At 51.8% G+C, this 18,797-nt stretch overlaps 1 protein-coding gene across 2 annotated transcripts in view; it reads right to left on the bottom strand.

Moving 5' to 3' along the window:
* SYNE3 (spectrin repeat containing nuclear envelope family member 3) overlaps nucleotides 1-18,797 on the bottom strand; it is an 89,843-nt gene that overhangs the window by 22,925 nt on the left and 48,121 nt on the right. For both annotated transcript variants that reach the window (XR_010405306.1, XM_045901473.2), the window contains exons 5-10: nucleotides 14,867-15,028; nucleotides 12,828-13,175; nucleotides 9,325-9,461; nucleotides 8,123-8,297; nucleotides 1,197-1,379; nucleotides 130-273 (exon numbers count right to left, since the gene is read on the bottom strand). Coding sequence is in view for 1 of the 2 variants with exons in the window: in XM_045901473.2 (XP_045757429.2) it covers nucleotides 130-273; nucleotides 1,197-1,379; nucleotides 8,123-8,297; nucleotides 9,325-9,461; nucleotides 12,828-13,175; nucleotides 14,867-15,028 (1,149 nt within the window). In the remaining variant the exon portion in view is untranslated. The remainder of the gene's footprint in view (nucleotides 1-129; nucleotides 274-1,196; nucleotides 1,380-8,122; nucleotides 8,298-9,324; nucleotides 9,462-12,827; nucleotides 13,176-14,866; nucleotides 15,029-18,797) is intronic.

Genomic DNA, 18,797 nt, shown 5'->3' on the forward strand with positions numbered 1-18,797 from the left:
ACGAAAGGTCAGCTCAGGTGAAGGGGCTCGGTGGTGGCTGTTTGGCCAGTTATTGCTGCCGGAGGGGAGCTGCTTCTGGGCGCAGCGGAGAACCCGAGCCAGGCCACTCGGGCCCCACCAAGCCCTTACCTGCAACCTTGAAAGGTGGGCCTGTTTCCCAGGAAGGTCCTGCTGAAGCCCATTCTCAGCTTGGACCCTGCCATGGAGGTCTGAGAGCTTCTTCTGGAGGGGCTTAAAAGCAGCCCCAAAATCTTTGTGTTGGGCCAGCAAGCTCTGCGGAGACACACAACGGGCAGCACAGAAGTTAAGAAATTTCCTCACAGGCACCTTGTACAACCTGCCACTCACAACAATACGCTCTTTCTTCAGCCTTCTCCTGGCTGCCTCATACCCACTCAGGCATCACCCCCTCCAGGAAGCCTTCCTGGAGCCCTTGCGGGGGTTGGACGCCCTCCTTGGAATCACCGTGGGGTCCTCACATGACGGCTGTTCTGCTTTCTAGTACAGAACTACATCTCGTAACACATCCACACCAGGTCCCACCAGAGGCCTGTTTTTGGAAATAAAGTTTTATTGGGACACAGCCATGCCCACTCCTTTACAGCTGCTCTCCAGCTCCAAGGGCAGAGCTGGACGAGCTGCCGCAGAGACCCTCTGCCCCACTGACCCTCAGATGTGGGCTGAATGTTGACTCCTTGGGTGAGACGGATCCCAGATGTGAAAGAAGCTCCCGGCGAGTGCCCGGCCCCTCTCAGAGCCCCGTGAGCAGCTCACGCTCAGCTCATGTCTGTTATGTGAAAGAATACACTCCCCATCACCCGCCACCTTACACCTTAACTTCGGGGTCGTCATTCAGAAATGTGTTCCTAATAATATTGGTGTTCAGCTCTATGGTGGTTTAATTTTACAGGCGATTTTCTCTGCGTTTTCTCCTTTGACACCCGCCCCACCCTTCTGGGGAAGCCAGTTCTGTGTGACACGGTGTAGAGGGCGGCTTGGAGGGGGGCAGAGGTGGGGGCGGCAGGTGCCTAGGACACCAGTGAGAAGGCTCGCTCGTTCACTGCACCCGGTGTACGGCCGAGGAGCTGAGGCCGTGGGGACAGAGGGAGAGGGCAGGCCACCCAGCGGCCAGTGGTGCAGCTGAGGCAGGAATGCAGGTCGCCCCCCTCCCTCCCAGGAAGGCCCGGGACACCCACCTGCAGCTTGCTTTTCCTCTGCAGAAGGCTGTTGTGCAGCAGGTCCCGGTCCCGCACGGAGCTCACCACCTGCTCCAAGAGGGCCGCCGCTCTGTCCTGGCCGAAGATGCTCCTCAGCAAGTCTTTCTTCAGCTGCAGCACTGTCAGCTGCTCCTTCAGGCGGGAGCTTTCGGCCAGGGCCGCCTACGGCAGACAAGGCGTCCGGTGAGCCCAGGGCCCCGGCAGGGCAGGCCCGGGCTGGGAAGCTGTCCAGGAGCGCATCTGTCCTGCTGCATGTGCCCCGCGGGACGCACGCCTTTGTGCCGGGGGTGGAGGCGGCGGCAGGGTGCATCAGGGAGGCCCTGCATTTCAGGGTCAACGCGATTGCTCTCTCGCCCCCCACTTCCATCTTATCACCAAAGCCTGGGCAAGAACTCCACCTCCTCCCTAGCCACCCCACTGCCACTGTCCGGTGATCCTTTCCTCAGTGACCCCCCCCCCATATCGCTGACAGCAGTGGGACTACCCCTGGGAGTGCTGTTGAGGACATTCTGAAGGGGCTGGGGGCCCAGGGGAGCATGGTCAGTGGGAATTCAGGAAGGCCCCCCAGAGGAGGTGACACGTGCGTGGAATCGTGATGTGTAGGAGCTCGCCAGGTGAAGGAAGGACCTAAAGGAGACTTATGTGATGAGTAGCTGGCTCCCACGCAGCCGGAACTCAGCACAGCCCAGGTCCCACCTCCTCCAGGAAGGCTGCCCTGACCACATCCCCAGCCTACACTCCCTCTTCCCGCCCCAAAGCCCTGGGCCGAGCCTCGGGTTCCTGCTGCTTAATTCGCTGCTTGGGGTAAGCACGTCTTGCTGCTCTGAGGGCCCAGGGGCCCGGAGGCCAAGGGTCTTGTCTTTAGCTGGCCAGAGTCCTTCCATTTTATACATGTGATGTTGCTGAGATACTGAGCTAGCTACAGAGCTGGGAAGGAAGAACAAAGACCCCCAGCCAGGTAGGTAACTATAATTCAGGGCACAAAGTGATCATTTCCCTTAAAGTTTCGACGGAGCCCTATGGGTGTTCAAGGCAGAGCGGAACTCTCCTGGTTGGGGAAATCTGAGAAGGCTCCCTAGAGGAGGCAATTTTGCCAGCAGCCCTGGGAGGGCAGAGAGAGTCCCCGGAGGAAGGGCAGCACAAACATGGCAGACACAACTGAATTGGTTTAACCTTCCCACGAAGGCATGTGGCTTGTGATCAGCCAGAGAGAGGACAAGCCTCTTTAGGGAGAAGGTGCCCTGCACTCCCTTTTCAGCAAACCTGGACACAGGAGTTAAGAATTCGGCCTGGCCATCGTGAGTGTGAATTCCGTACTAGCTGGGAGGCCTTGGGTAGTTCTGAGACTCAGTCTCCTTATCTGCAAAAAACAGGCGTAGTCACACCCAACTCATGGGGCTGTATGAGGCTGACATGAGGGGAGGCCTAGACAGCATTTAACATGGTGCACATCCCACAGCGAGCACACACTAACAGACGGCCCTTCTCTGCTAGGGTCATTACACCAGCTCTTACGGGATGAACTGTGTCCCCTGCAAAAAGATATGAAGTCTTAGCCATCATCCCCCACAACTACCTCTGAATGTGCCTTTATTTGGAGATAGGGTCTTCACTGAGGTAACCAAGCTGAAATGAGGTCACTAGGGTGGACCCGAATCCAATGTGACCCATGTGCTTATTAAAAGGGGAAATCTGGACCCAGACACACACACGTGGAGGGAAGAGAAGGGGAGAAGCTGTCCATGTGACCACAGAGGCCGAGACTGGAGGGATGGGTCTACAGGCCAGTGAACACCAACAACCACCAGCAAACACCAGGAGCTAGTGGAAGCAGGGAAGGCTTCTCCCCTAGAGGCTTCAGAGACAGCATGGCCCTCCCGACACCCTGATTGTGGCCTTGCCGTCTCTGGAACCATGAGAGAATGAGGTTCTGTTGCTCTAAGCCACTGAGTTTGGGCACTTTGTTACAGTCACCTCTGGAAACGAATATTTCAGCCACGTCCAACGTTGGGACCTAGTGTCTCAGTTCTGGAGGAACTTTGCAAGTCCATAGGCTACCCTGAGGCTAGGTGTAGGAGCTGAGCCAAGACGTGTAGAAGCTGAGCCAAGACGTATCGGGCTGGCAGCTTGAGCTTAGCCCCTGAAAGCCATCCTTCCTGGGAAAGCCTGGTGAGCATAATCCAAGACATGATCCCAGCAGCAAACAGCATTTAAACATGGACAAACCCAGTCCTGCCCACTTTTCCAAAACACTGCTCTGCGAAACTCCTGTCCTGGGAGTCCTGAGTCACATTCTAGGAAGACAGTACCTCTCCCTCCTGCCTGGTACAGGTCCTGGTTAGCTTTCTGCTCCAGTGAGAAGGACAGGACGGAAATGCAATTGTGATCCAGCGGGAAAAGCACCTGCCGCCAAGTCAAACAGACCGGGGTCAAAGCCAGCCCTGACACTCAGTTGCTGTGTGACCTTGAGCAAGTGCCTTCCCCTTTCTGGGACACGGTTTCCTTAACAGTCAAAGGATAATAATAAAATTGTCTTGCCTTGCCTGCTTCATAAACCTGTTCCCAGGACCCAGTGTGAAAGCAGGAATAAGAATATAAGAGGAGAGGCTAGAACCCACCATTCTGGCCTCAGCTCTGCCTCTCAAGTGGCCTGACCTTGAACAAACGCTCTAACTTCTCCCTGGCTCCGGTCCCTCATCAGCAACATGAGGAGGAAAATGATGGAAATGGAGATCAAAATCTGTGTACACAGGTATTCAACATATACAACTGATGACAAGGAAAACTGGAAACAACCTAAATATTGTAAGAATGGAAAGCATATTATGCAGCCATTTAGAGTGATGACTTTTTGGAAACATTTTATCTTTTTTCCTTAAATTTGTAGTTGAAGTATAATAGACATATAACATTATATTGGTTTGAGATGCACAACATAACGAGTCGATATTTGTATATGCTGCAAAAATGATCACCACAATAAATCTAGTACCATCCGTCACCATAGAAAGTTAGAATTATTTTTTCCTAATGACAATGAGAACTTTTAAGATTTACTCTTTGGGCAATTTTCACTATGCATTACAATATTGACAATAGTCACCATGCTGGACCTGACATTCCCATGACTTATTTATTCTATAACTGCAAGTTTGTACCCCTTGGACCCCCTTCACTCATTTTGCCTACCCCCGACACCCCGCCCCATTGGCCACCATCATTCTGTTCTCTGTGTCTACGAGTTTTGTTTTGTTTGTTTTTTGAGATTCCACATAGAGGTGGGATCGTGTGGTATTTGTCTTTCTCTGCTTGACTTATTTCACTTAATATAATGCCCCCAAGATCCATCCATGTTACTGTAAGTGGTAAGATTTCATTCTTTTTTATGGTTGAGTAGCATTCCATTATATATGAGATATACATATATATCACATCTTCTTTCATCCATTCATCCATCAGTGGACACTTTGGTTGTTTTCAGGCCTTCACTATTGTAAATAATGATGCAATGAACATGGAGGTGCAGATACCTTTTCGAATTAGTGTTTTTTGTTTTCTTTAGATAAATACCCAGAAGTGGAATTGCTGAATCATAGGGTAGTTCTACTTCTAATTTTTTGAGGAACTTTCATACTGTTTTCCACAGTGGCTGCATCACTTTATATCCCCACCAACAGTGCACGAGGGTTCCCTTTTCTCCATATCCTCATTAACACTTGTTATTTCTTATCTTTCTTATCTTTTTGATACTAGCCATTCTGACAGGTGTGAGGTGATATCTCATTGTGGTTTTGCATTTCCCAGATGATGAGTGATGTTGAGCGCCTTTTCATATGCCTGTTGGCCACCTGTATGTTTTCTTTGGAAAAGTGCCTATTCAGACCCTCTGCCCAGTTTCTGCTGAAAAATCTGCCTATAGTCTCCTGAAGGTTCCCTTGTATGTAACACATTATTTTTCTCTTGCTACTTTTAAGATTCTTTAAGTTTCGACATTTTAATTATCGTGTGTCTCGGTATGGGTCACTTGGGGTTCATCTTATTTGGAACTCTCTGAGCTTCCTGGGCCTGGATGTTTGTTTCCTTCCCCAGGTTAGGGAAGTTTTCAGTCTTTACTTCTTCAAGTAAGTTTTCTGCCCCCTTTATCTCTCTTCTCCTTCTGGGACATCTATAATGCAAATGTTATTCTGTCTGATGTTGTCTCCGAGGTCCCTTAAGTTATTTGCACTTTTTAAAATTCTTTTTTTCTTTTTGCTGCTCTGAATGTGCTCCAGTACCCTGTCTTCTAGATCACAGATCCCTTCCTCTGCCGCGTCTCGTCTGCTCCCGAACCTTCTAGTGTATTTTTCAGTTCAGTCACTGTATTCTTCGGTTCTATGACTTCTGTTTGGTACTTTCTTGTATTTTATTTTATTTATTTTTGTTGAAGTTCTCGTTGTGTTCACCCATTCTTCTCCCAAGATCAGTGAGCATCTTTATGACCATGACTTTGGACGCTTTATCAGGTATACTACTTATTTCCATTTCATTAGGGCATTTTTTTTTTTTCCTGAGGTTTTATCTTGCTCTTTCATTTGGAACATATTCCTTGTTTCCTCATTTTGCTTAGCAATCAATGTTTGTTTCTATGTATTAGGCAAAGAAGCCACCTCTCCCAGTCTTGAAGGAGTGGCCTTGTATAGGATATTAAACTTATTGCTCAACCTTGCCCTAGCTCTTGGTTGTCTCTGAAACTTTTGTGCTTGTCTGAGCAGCCTGTTTTTGTTTTTTTTTTTAACATAAGCTTTATGCTCAACATGGGGCTCGAACTCATGACCCTGAGCTCAAGAGTGGCATGCTCTACCGAATGAGCCAGCCAGGCACCACCAGCCTAATTTATTTCTAATAGCTCCCATTGTTGAGGGAGTACCAAGACCTGCCAGTGTGTGGGAAAAAGGAATCAATCAACATCCAGTTTCAGGCTGATTAGAAGCCAGACTCTCAGGCAACAGCTCTTACGTGAATATATATAGTTCTGTGGGACCACAATTGTAAACCTTGCTGGTCTCCAGGCCAGGTGATCTGGAGGTGTCTGTCCCCTGTGCCAAGAAAAAGCTCAGATGTGCCAACTAAAAATCTCAAAATATACAACTATATAACATGATCCCAAATATGCGAAAATTGTCATGAATTATTTAAGGCTTCTGTCTGCTGGTGACCATATTGCATAGAAATGGCTAGATGGATTTTCATCAGATATAAAGGGTATGGTATTACTTGGGATTGTCTGAGCTAAAATTGATTTTTCTGACACATGTAAAATCCTCAGGGCTCCCCAAAGTGAATTTTACATGTGTTGAAGGGCCTCCCCAGAAATACCAGGTTGGATAGAAAATGTGATGTTGTGTCCCTCCACATGTTAACAGTGGTCCTAAGGGCTTGTGGGATTTTGGGCGTTTTTTGTTTCCTTCTTCATAAATCTTTACATCTCCAAGCAGGCACGACTTTCATAACCAGAATGAAAATTAATATAAAATGAGGCTTATAATCTGATACTCTTTTGTGTCTCCTCCCACTCAGTATGTCTTAGACTCGCTGGACCTGAAAGTATTTTATGGACGTCAGAGCTCCACAGGATACCATCAGGCAGTGTTGACAGGCTAATCAGAGCCTGCCTGTTGATGGGCAGTTGTGGTAGATGCCACCGTCTCCTCACCCAACATTCATTCCTCCTTCTTGCTCACCTAACAATGAGCAGTGTGTCCAGATGGCAAAGTGCCCAGTCACAGGTGTCGAAATAAATTTCTAGGGTCAAGATGGGGCTGCTTCCACCCTGGATGCCAAGCAACAAGTGAAACTTCCAGGTAAGTTTTGAGTTCTCGTAAATGCTCTGCTTGGCCAGAAATGCATTATATCTAGTCTGCGATCCCCAAACATCAAGCCAACTCTCGGCCTTCTCAACCCAAACAAGGCTGGCCATTGGCCAATCAGATATTTTCTATCTGTTTTTTCCTTGTTCTTTATTCCGTATCCTATGAAACCTTTTGGCCGTCTGCCCCATTTTGCAGTTCTCCAAAAGGAGGCTGTCCACTTCATGAAGTGTTAAATAAAGTTTGTTCGTATCATCTAAATTGTCTTCTTTGATCACATTTTAACACAGGGTTATGTCTATAATCCATATAAGCTGGTCCTGGCAATCCCATCATTCTCAGCCAGTGATTGGCCGAGGGACAGTCATGTTACCTGGCCAACACTAGGTAAGGAATCTGCTTGGGCTTCTGGGAAGGAGGGTTTGCCTCCCTGTTCAAAATGGTGAATAGAGAAAGCCCTTTTTGCCCCCTTGCTGTTCCTTCTTGAACAAGATGTTGTTCACGTGAAGATGCAAGCTTGCTGTGGTGGCAGCCATCTTGGGGCCATGAAGGGAGATGTGGCTTGGAGCTAGAAAGAGCCTGGGTCCTAGAAGATACTGCTGAGCTATGAAGCCAGCCCTGAACCACCTGGAAGCCTCTGGATTTTAAGCTGCCATTGGTCAGAATTTCTGTCACTTGTCACATGATCCTTCTGTCACTTGTCACATGCATCCTTTACACATGCAGTAAAGGTAATGGCCTCACATGTTCTCCCTTAGAATTGCTCATGCTTCCCCCAGAGGACCATCTGCAGGAGGATCCTGGAGGGAAAGGGTGTGGGAGGGTCAGTACAAAGTCCTGTGGTCCACCCAAGAATTGAGGATGACCTTTGTCACTGATAACATTTCCTGTGCCAACTCAGGACTTGCCAGGCAGGTGCAGCGAACTCTACCCAGATTCCTGGAGCACCCAGGAACACGCCTGTCCCTGGAAGTCGGGCTACAGTGTCATGTCTGGCTGGGGGCCTTCCTCCTCCCCCCGCCCCCACACTGGTCAGCCCTCCTGGCGGGACCTGGTTACCTCGATCTGGGGCAGGAAGGTGTGAATGGAGGGCAGGTCTGGCAGGCTGGCGGTAACATCCAGGAGCCTCTGGGCCAGGGCCCTCCACAGCTGCAGATCCTGCAGAGGCCGCTGGAAACGCTGCCACAGCTCCAGCCCTGTGGCATTGCGAAGCTTGGTGCTCTTCCCCTTCATGCTGCAAGGGGGAGAGAGGGGTCAGTTCAGAACTGAGGCCTCTACCGGGACCCCGAGGGAGCCCAGCGCACACTATCCCCATGGTGGGCTCTCCCCCATCCACAGGCTGCTGGGAGTGGCCATGGGGCCTCAGAGGTCTCCCCCTCTGGATTAACGTGCACTGGAAGTAAGCCAGTTCTCAGACAGACTTGCAGCCCAGCCTCATGACCAGAGAATCTCAAACGTCGAAGAGGAATCATGGACCCCCTAGCCCGGTACTGCCTATCCCCAGGCACCTCGCAGGAGCTAAAGCAAAATCGAAGAGACCATCACCCTGGGCCTCAATAATTTCTGGAAATAATCTCTCAACTACAACTTCCAGTCATGGGGAGCCAGCACATAAAACCTCAACAAGAGAAGCTGGATCCGGGCCCCTGCTCCGAGGTATAGACACACAGCAAGGGGGAGCCCCCCAAGTTCATTTGGAAGGAAGCTCTGTATCAGGCGGAAGGACGCAAGGTGCTCTGGATACGTGGACAGTTGCGCTGTGTTCACAACACCTCTGAGGCTCATGGAGCAAAAATAGCTACAGGTTGCAAATTTACACTGTGCTCAGCTCCAGCGCGGGTGGATCTTTGATCTGCTGGTGTTTGCTGAGCTAGACCACTGGAGCCCCGGCTCTGCCTGAGCCCAGGGGCCGAGGCGGAGGTAGAGGCTGGTCTGAAGACAGGCTCGGATGCTGAGTCAGCACCATCTGCAGGCAGCGGGGTGGTGTTTGGCTCCTGAAGAGCCCTCCCTTTGGGCCATTACGTGGTGGACGCCTCCCCATTGTGATGCTACACAGAGACGGGATGGAAGTCGGTGAATGAGCCACGCCGCATGGAACAAAGCTAAGTCCAGTCCTCCTTCTGGGAACAAAATGCCAGGGGTTGAGGGCGCCAGAATTATGTTAGAGTTACCAGGTGTGATGGCCTTCGATGAGGTCAGAAGACCCTTTGAGCGTGAGGTTCAAGGCACAGCCCGAGTCCCACCTCCCTCAGCCCGGATACCTCTGGAACTCCTGGAGGGCAGCGACCACGCTGTCGGAGAGAGGCTGCGGGTTACGGGAGAGGGCGATGAGCTCCTTCAGCTGGGCCTGCAGCCGGGCCACCCGGGGCTCTTCAGCCACCAGCGCTGTCCGCGTTGTCTACGACACAGGGACAAAACCAGAGGGGCGTGGGAGAGTCAGTGACCGGGGGACGAGTGTGGCAGGTGGGAGTGGGCTAGCCTGGGAGAAGCCCGTCACCCAGGGCAGGGACTGGGGTCTCCGGAAGCTCAGCCCTGCTCTCCCGCTCTGTGCCCTGACCTTGGCATTTGCTCTCACCAAGCTGGTTTTTCTTTTATCACTGACCTCAGTGTTGTCCTGAGGGCCCGCACCTAATAATACAAAGAACGAGTATCTTGGGAACACTGCACCACGCTGAGTGCTCTGGGTGTCCCATTCACTGAAGCTGGGCAAAGACCCTAGGAAGTAATTCTCCGTGTCCCCATTGTATACCCAAGGGAACTCTGGCTGAGAGTTTCCTGACGGTTGCAGGGCAAGTAGACAGTGGACCTGACATGGGAGCTGGGCCCTCTGGCTCTTAGACTCTGCGGCACTAAAGGAAAAAAACAATCTAAGGTGCTTTGTGAATCTGGTTCGTGTATTGGCAGGCCGAGAGGATATTTCCCCTGAGCACTCTCGAACCACTCCACTCGCTGGACTGCATTCTGACACCAGACACAGCCCTTTCCTGCTGTCCTAGGAAGTGCGGAATTTGACCTTGACCTTGACGCTTGCTGGGCCCGTGCTCAGTAGGAGGTGAGATGGGGTAGTGGAAAGGGCTGGGCTTTGGCATGACACAGGCTGTCCGGGAAACTCCCTCGACCCCTTCCTAGCTGGGCAACCCCGGGCTGTTCCCTCATTGGTAAAATGGGGCCACCCCCTTGACCAGGCACTGGGTACAGAGCAGGAGCCTAAGTTGTGCCCCTCCCCAGCTACCCCCACGCAACCTTGAGCCTTGGTCCAGATCCTCCACTCACAGGGACTAGTGAACCAGCCAGCCTCAGTCTTGGGCGAACCACAAGTGAACTGGGACCAGCGTGGAGCTCAAGGGCGCAAGCTCAGATGGATGGGAGGCAGCCGCTAGGGGCAGGAGGGAACACCGTATGGGCAGCGGGATGCGGAATCTGTCCACATTCAATCATGAAGCAAATGTAATGAAATCCGTACAAGTTTTCATAGAAGAGGAAGACACAACTGGTGTGTGTGAACTCGCAGTTTCCAAACCATTCAAAAGTAAGCCCCGCACACCCGCTCCCAGGAAGGCTGGCCACGCTGTGGACAAGAGACACTTGGCCTTCTGCACCCATGATGTGGGCATCTTGAGTTTCTGGATTGCTGGGACGCCCGGGAGGGGGGCCGTGTGAGGCAGCTGTGGTCGACGCTGCGTTAGTCACAAAACCGCTCTGATTTCAACCTCAGGCACAAAAAGTCTCCCTGAAGCCGATGAATGGTCCTGCCTGGTCTGCAGGGGGATGCCACAGATCACTCCCTGGCCCTGTTCTCTGTGGGGGAGGGTCTCGGGACTGGGACCGAGAGATCAGGACATCACGGCCAGCCTGAGCTCCGATGTCCTCGCTCCCGGTCCTTGCTTCTCACTGTGCTAATTTGCTAAAGCTGGGAGTCTGAGCTGTTACAGTGGGTTAGAAGCATGTGCTCTAGAGTTAGACTGTCTAGGTTCAAGTTCAAATCCCTGCCTCCACCTGTAGGGTCATAACCACAGGCACGTCTTCAACTCATGAGTGCCTCAGTTTCCCCATCTATAAAAGGGGATCATGGCAGTGCCCCCCCCACCCCCCGGCAGAGGTTTGTCCAGCACTCAGCACATTGCATGCCAGGTAAATAATAACCGGACTGTGTCGGTTTGAAGGTGAACACGTGGCTCTTTCACCTGGGGTCCCGACACTACCACCTTCTCTGAAGTAGGCCTGTTTCTCAAAAGAGGGAACAGTCCACATTTCCTTCTTGGTGCAAGATGGGATACATGCCCTCTACCTTTCCCCTGCTCTGCTGGGCCACGGCTGCTCCCGGCCGAACCAGGTGGGTTTCGTGGGCCTCGTCCCAGGGCACCCTGCCACTCCGAGGGCTGGGTTGGAGGAGGTCAGCTATGTGTATGCCTGCTTCCTCCTACAGAACGCATAGTAAGTGCAAACAACAACCATGTGAATGCTCCCCTATGAACAAAAGTCAGAAATTCCACACTTCCTTTCATTGATTGCGGTTAGTCCCAGCTTGACTGTAATTGAGAAGACACTGGAACCAGGTGGGGCAGAGTTCGTAGGGAGGTGATCAGCCCCCTGCCTCAGGACAGGCTTCCTGACACACAGCCGGGCGCAGGCAAGGAGCTCTCATGATGGGACAGAGGCAGGGCTTTCTAGGCTTTCCCTCCCGACTTTGTCCTCTTTGAGAACCGGCTTTGGCAGGTGCTATGCCAAGCACTTGTTAAGCTTTCATGGGTTCATTCCTGTTCTGCATACAACTGAGGTTTAAAGCACCTCTCCCAGGACCACGCAGTTAGCAAGGAGAGAATGCTGGACCTGCGCCCAGGCAGTCTGACCCGAAAGCCCCCGCCCTTGACCCCTGTGCTCTCCACCTCCACCTGCGCTGAGGCGGACAGTCCTAAAGAGGAAGCACGTTCCCTCTGGGCAAAGGTGGTTGCTGCAGTGGAATCTGGGCTGCTACGAGGCTCAGTGAGCCCTAAACACTATGTGCCTTGTTTCTACCCACACAAAAATATTTTTGCAGATGGGCAAGCATTAGAAGGAAGAGAAAAAACAGAACAACAATGCAGACTGGAGGTGGGATCTGGGTAGTTTTTCTTTTAGACATTTCCCCTAATGGCGCTAATGTGGAGCTAACCCAGTGAGTTAGTAAGTAAAGATAGGAGTGGGGGAGGATGTGAATCCTTATTTAGAAATCTCTCTGTCCATAAGTCAGACCTCCTGAGTGTGTACACGGGTGGGAGGAAGGCAAATGCACTCTGCACGCTGTGTCTGGGTGGGAAGCCACCCCACCCTCCCAGGATGCGCATTGTCTGCTGGGTCTCCCCCGAACCCCATCATCTCTACACTGAAGAACTTTCCCTCTGACCTAACTCTCCCTGCTCTGGGCTCAGGAAGTCCACCCCACGTCCCACCACTGGGCAAGGGAATGGCAAACTCAAAGCCAATCCACCTCTGGTCTTATTTACCCTCTGACTCATCGTTTGATCCTGGGGATGTTGGGGGTGGGGGGAGTGAAATCTCTCCAGGCCTCAGTTTCCTCATCTGGAAAATGGGTACAAACACCTAACTTGCGTATTACACCCAGGGAACTCAGGTTACCAAAGATCCAGGGAAACCAAAGTGAGTGTACTTAAGGCTTAGCTTGATTCACGCCCCCTGCCTCCCCAGGCAAGGGAGCTCCAAGTGGTGAGGCCCCGAGGCACACAGGGCCCCTGGACGGTCCATGTCTCAGCCAAACGCTGCTTACCGAGTAGAGTCTCCAGCGGGCCACCAGCTCGTCCTCGGTCCCCGCCTTTGCTGCGGGCTCCAGGGCCTCCTTGGCCAGCCTCTGGAGGTCCTTCCTGAACTCTCCCAGCTCGGCCTCCAGCTGCTGCCACTGCTGCTCACAGGCCCCCATGGACCTGAGCAGGCCCTGCAGCCGCTCCTCCTCCTCCTTCCAGAGGACGCACAGCTTCTCCAGAACTCTGCGCATGTCCTCCAGTCCCTCGGTGATCCTCTCTGCACCCAGAGGAGAGGTGTTCTGGATGATGCCCACAGCCTGTTCCTCCAGCCTCCTCAAGGACTTCTCACCCTGGGGAAAATCATCGGCGATGTCCTAAAGGGGGCAGGGGGGTGGGGCGGAGACGGAGAAATGCATGAGGGGAGAGAGAAAAGATCTGCTGCATTTTCCCGAGTCCCGGGGAAGGTCATGCTAAACACCCATCCCTGATTCCCAGGTTAGAGTCCAGGGCGCCTTTCCAAGGAGTGGACTGTCTGCCTTCGTTAGCATTGACTCGCAAGGTGAGGACAGAATTCCCTTCCGGTGTCTTTTATAGCCATTTGATTAAGTCAAGGAGAAAATCTCTGTTGGGTCTATCTTTAACCCTCTCTGATGTTTGTTGATCTTCCTTTTTAACGAGGACGGAGGCAGCCTCAGGCCCGGAGCCTTCGGCTGGCAAAAGGATGGAGCCAAAGAGAGCCTAGTGACCCCATTTGGTTTCATTATATTTATTTTATGGTTCTCTACAAATTAGGAGTGAGTGCTGGTTTTCCATTCATGACAATGATGTAAATTTTCCCTTCAAATAAAATATTCATCCACTTTTAATTTAAAAAATTTATATAAACACCTTTAAATCTATTTTGTTTGAAAGTGCCTTCAAAATATTTCACTTTTTTATTGAACTGTCAACACATGGAGTCAAGTATATAGATCCTAAGCACTACTGTTCAGATGGTTTTGAGAAATATTCACACCCGTGTAGTCCACACTGTGATCAAAATGTAGAGCATTTCTAATATCCCAAAAGCTTCTAGAACTCCACATATCTGAAATCATAGAATATATTAGCTTTGGAAACTGGCTTCTTTCAGCAAAATGCCCTTTAGATTCTTCCATGTTGTTGTATATATTAGTACTTTATTTTTTTATTGTGAGTAGTATTCATATATATATATATCTCCTGTTCACATATATATATATTCATCTATATCTATATCTATATATATATATCTCCTGTTCCACGATATGTTTATCCAGTACTCTGCTGATTAAAATCTGAGTTTGCTTTCAGTTTGGGACTATGACAAATACAGTCTGATGAACATTCTCATACTAGTCATGTAAGATGTTTTTGGGTCATTGTTCACTGGTTTTTTTAAAAAAGAGTCACCTTAAGTACAAATATGAAATAAATGGTACAGGGGCTGTATATCTATGGCAAAACTTATAATGTGGTCCTTGAACTACTGACAGTAACTAACACTTCCTTTACAGAGGACGTCAGAAGCTCATTCAAGGTCACAGCCATTCAGGAAGGCCAGAGTGGACCAAGCCTCTCACCACCGCAGGCCTGATGCCTACACCAGGGTTCCTTACCCGAGGCATTCTGACACCTGCAGTGGGGTCACTCCATTGTGGGGGCTGCTCTGTGCATCACAAGATGCGTCGCAGCATCTCGGGCCTCCACCCACTAGATGCCATTAGCATCTCCACCCCCTGCTGTAACCACCAAAAGGTATCTCCAGACATCGCTGGAATGTCCCCTATTTGAGACCCACTGGTCCAGACCATGCTGCCCCCGCCTTGGGTTTCCAAATGCCCTGCTGGCTCAGAGATTTCCAGAAAGCAGCAGAGGCCCCAAACATATCGCACTAGATTCCACGCTTCTCATGTGGGGTCTGTGTGCCTTGGATTTTGTATCTCGTGGCCCCCAGCACACCCTATTAAACAAACGACAACACAGAGCCCCCATATCTGAGCGTTTCCTCAGTGGCCCCCTCTGACAGAGACACAGCCCAGTTTACCTGCAGCTTGGAGAGACGGTGCTGGGTGGACAGTCTGCAGCTCCGTCCCACGCAGCTGCTCACCTTTTCCACCACCGCCTTCAGCCACAGCTGGAACTCGTCCACATCTGCCTGGAAATGCTCATGCTCCCGGGTCATCTGCTCCAGCAGACTCACTCTGTCCTGTGGGAGGGGAGGAGAGTCACCACCTAGGAAGGTCCCCAGCCCAGAGCGCCCCTGGCCTTCAAGGCCTGCCTCTGTGTGTGTGTGTGTGTGTGTGTGATGCACTCAACCGTCCGTCCTTTTGCCGAAGATACAGACATCCCCAGATGCTCTTCTCTACCTTATTAGAGTCAACCAAGAGACTCTTGGTCAAAGCATGTCCACACTGGGCCTGTCAACGACATGTTTTCCTGCCATGTCCTGGGGGTAGCACGCAAGACGGGGGCATTGTAACAACTCCTGCTACACAAAGTGATCACTGGAGCACTCGCCAAGGTGCCAGGACCGCTTGAGGAACTTGAGGTGCATTACCATCCCATTGAGCTCTCCTGCCCACGCCATCAGCTGACACTATTATTATTATCCTGGTTTGACAGATGGGGAAACTGAGGCATGGAGCGATGCCTCAGAGAGCACTTGCCCCAGGTCACCTGGGTAGGAAAGCACCAAGATTCAAACCCAGAAGGCAAGACTGGGCCAATGGCATTTGTGGCCCGAGCCAGCCGTGTCTGCAGGGCATGCAAATAAGCAGCAGGCTGCCCCCATTTCCTCACAGGTACGGTGATGTTGCTAGCATGAGCTGGAGTCACCTCGCTTTGCAGACAATCCCACTCTCGCTCTCACCACTCAGGGACAAGATGGTGTCCTGAGGGCGGCTGTCATGGGGAAACAGCAGTGTCCCTGTTATAAGACCTGCACCCCCAGGGACTCTGTTTCTCAAACATATCCCTGATCACACAGCCTCATTTCTCTAAAGCCCTCCATGGCTCCCCACTGCCCACAGGCCCAGATCTCAGTGCTGCAGCCTACAGGTCAAGGGCAGGGCCCTGCGGTCAACACCCTGGGCTCGGGAGCCCACTGCCCACAGCTTGAACCCTGGCCTGCCTCGTGCCTCAGTCTCCGCACCTGTACCTACGGTTAATAATAACAGTCCCCCACCTCATTGGGGTGCAGTGGGATTAAATGCAGAGCTCACACAACCCCAGAATCACGCTGGGCAGCTAGTCAGCACCTAATACCTGTGAGCCTTTGATTCCTGTCACTTGCTGTCCCCTGTTCTCTCGTCACACGAGCGGGAGTGGGCAGGTGAGCAGCTCCACCCAGATACACTGACCTCCAGGCCCCACCTCCTCCAACTTGGCCCGCTGCCCCCAGGCTCAGTGAGCAGCCTTCCCTCTGTCCTGTGCTTTCCTCCTGGCCTTGCCCACGCCTTGTCATCCGCGGGGGGAGCCAAGGGCTCCCGACGCACCGGGCTCTGGTTGACTTCCTCCCCAGGCCCCGCGCAAGGTGGCTCTGTGAATGAACGCTTCCCTAAAGGCAGGGAGAAATCAACACGGAGTGTGGCCAGCAGAGAGAAGTTTTCAAGGAGAGCCAAGAAGAGCGAAAGAGGGGACTTCCTTTTCATAAGCACACGCTATGTGCCTAGAACCCTGGAACATGGCAAGCACGATCTTAATTTTCCCAATGATGCCAAGCCCGCCCATTATGCAGATGTCCAGGCTGATGTTGGGAGGTCACGTAACTCTTGAAGGGCCTTCTAGACAAGATTTCAAGTGGCCAGTGCCCAATTCCAAAATCACGGCTCCGATCCAGAGGTGGGCTGACTAGACAGTGGGTGTTTCTGGCTTTATCCGCCCTGTGGTGTCTTGTGCAGCCAGTTAAGGTGCTAGGTTGTGGCTCACAAGCTGCCAGAGGCAAACCCGTAAAGCAAGCTGTATTCCCATAAAACTCAAATGTGGACACTGGAATGTGAATTTCGTATCATTTTCACATGTCCTGAAAGATTCTGCTTTTTATTTTCCTCCCTTTAAGGAGGTAAAAGCCATTTTCAGCTCGCGGGCCGTACAAAATCAGGAGATGGGGCAAATTTGGCCCACAGGCCCTTGTTTGCTGGCTTTAGCTCTTACTTAGCCGGGGAGCCGGCTGTGTCCAGGAGGGCGCTGACCCCCTCCAAAATGGAGTCAAAAGTTCTCGAATGGGAAGTGTGGACAGACATGTGGATTCAGAAAACTTCCTTGCCCTTTGAGAAAGTCCTCACCACACCTGAAAATATGAATATTAATTCATTTAGACCTTTGCAACAACCAGGACAGGGAGGAGAAAATATCCCCATTTTAGAGATGGGGAAACCAAGGCACAGGACCAAGTCCTTCAGTGAAGAGCTGGGAGCCTCCCACGAACAGACTGAGCCTCAGAGCATCACCAGCAGCGCACAGCGGCTGCCTGAATTCCAAACGTGGACCAAGAGACCATGGCCCTCTCCATCACGCCTCCCGTGCTGGCTCCCTCTTCCCACAGGATTGTCTGCATCCATCAAAACCCTTCCAGAGCTGCCCCTGTCCCCGGGAAAGCCTCATTTCTGAAAGTGGGTCAGGAATAACAAGCAGAGAATAAATGCGGGGCCCCTGGTTGACGATGATGGTGATAAATGTTGTAGCAAAGCGAAGTCTCCCCCGGAAAGTGCTGGCCGGAGGCCCTGCATATGAGCAATGAGGTGCTGGCTGGCGCTTGGGAAACGCAGAGTAAATAAAAGCCTCCATGAGAGTGAGCAGACGCTCGGAGCCCAGCACGGCCGAGCGGGGCAGGCGTCCAGACCCGCTCTGTGCCAGGCAGAACGATCACAGAGCACAATTCAGCCTCGGCCAGGCCGGCTCCGCTGCAGGATGACAGGGGTGACAAATGGGGGAGTCCTCAACCTTCCCTCATCAGACTGAGCAATTAAAACATCGGTGGCAGGCAGAGTTGTCAGGAATGTCAAAACCCAACCAATTAACAAGGGCAGCGTGGATTGATGCCTCTGCAAGCCTGCGCCAACCGCTTTGATTCATGGCCCAGATGCCAGACGGCCACGCCCCCTTCGAGAGCCGCCTCGGGAAGCGGGGGCGGCGGGGTGGGGATGCTGCTGGGCGCCTGGCCCTTTCACAAAATGTAATTGGTGGATTAAAAATAAAACTCACAATAAACAAGCAGGACCCCACTGGCAACCAGGCTGCTCTATTCTTGACTCTTGAGGTCTGGGGTTAACAATATGCCATTGCTCACCCCAGAGCGTGGCCAGCAGATCGAGTCCTGGGACCTCCCTCCAGGGGTTGGCCGCAAAGGCCACAGTCCAGAGGTGGCCCCCACAGTGCCTCTGTGCTCCTGTCCCCCGCAACACCAGTGGCTTTGCTAATGAACATATTGGAAGTCAAACATGGATTTTCAGGGGGTGAAAACTATGACCTGCTAACTAGCTTGAGAAATGCTGAAATGGACTCTTCGTTGGGGAAAGGCAAGGGACTAATACAAAGCATGTCCGCTACAGACTGAGTTGTGACCCCCCGATTCATAGGTTGAAGCCCTAACCCCCAACGTGTTGGCATTTGGAGGTGGGGCCGTTGAGATTAGGATCACTTGAGGTCATGAGGGTGGGGTCCCCAGGATGGGATCGGTGCCCTTATAAGAAGAGACAGCAAAAGCTTACTGTCCCCCTCTCTCTGCCATGAGACCAAGAAGGCAGCCATCTACAAACCAAGAAAAGGCCCCTCACCAGGGGCTGAATCTGCCAATACCTTGATTTGGGACTTCACAGCCTACAAAACCATGAGAAATACATTTGTGCTGTGGTGTTCTGTTATGGCAGCCTGAGCGGACTAGGACAACGCCACGGAGACCCACCCTGAGCACAGGCCTGGGTCCCTGGGGATTCTGACACGGCCCTTGACCTGTCCCTGGGCTAGGAGCGTTTCAG

The sequence above is a fragment of the Mirounga angustirostris genome, unplaced genomic scaffold (assembly GCF_029215605.1).
Source record: "Mirounga angustirostris isolate CCGP_5_RB_7025 unplaced genomic scaffold, mMirAng1.0.hap1 SCAF_9, whole genome shotgun sequence".
NCBI lineage: Eukaryota > Metazoa > Chordata > Mammalia > Carnivora > Phocidae > Mirounga > Mirounga angustirostris.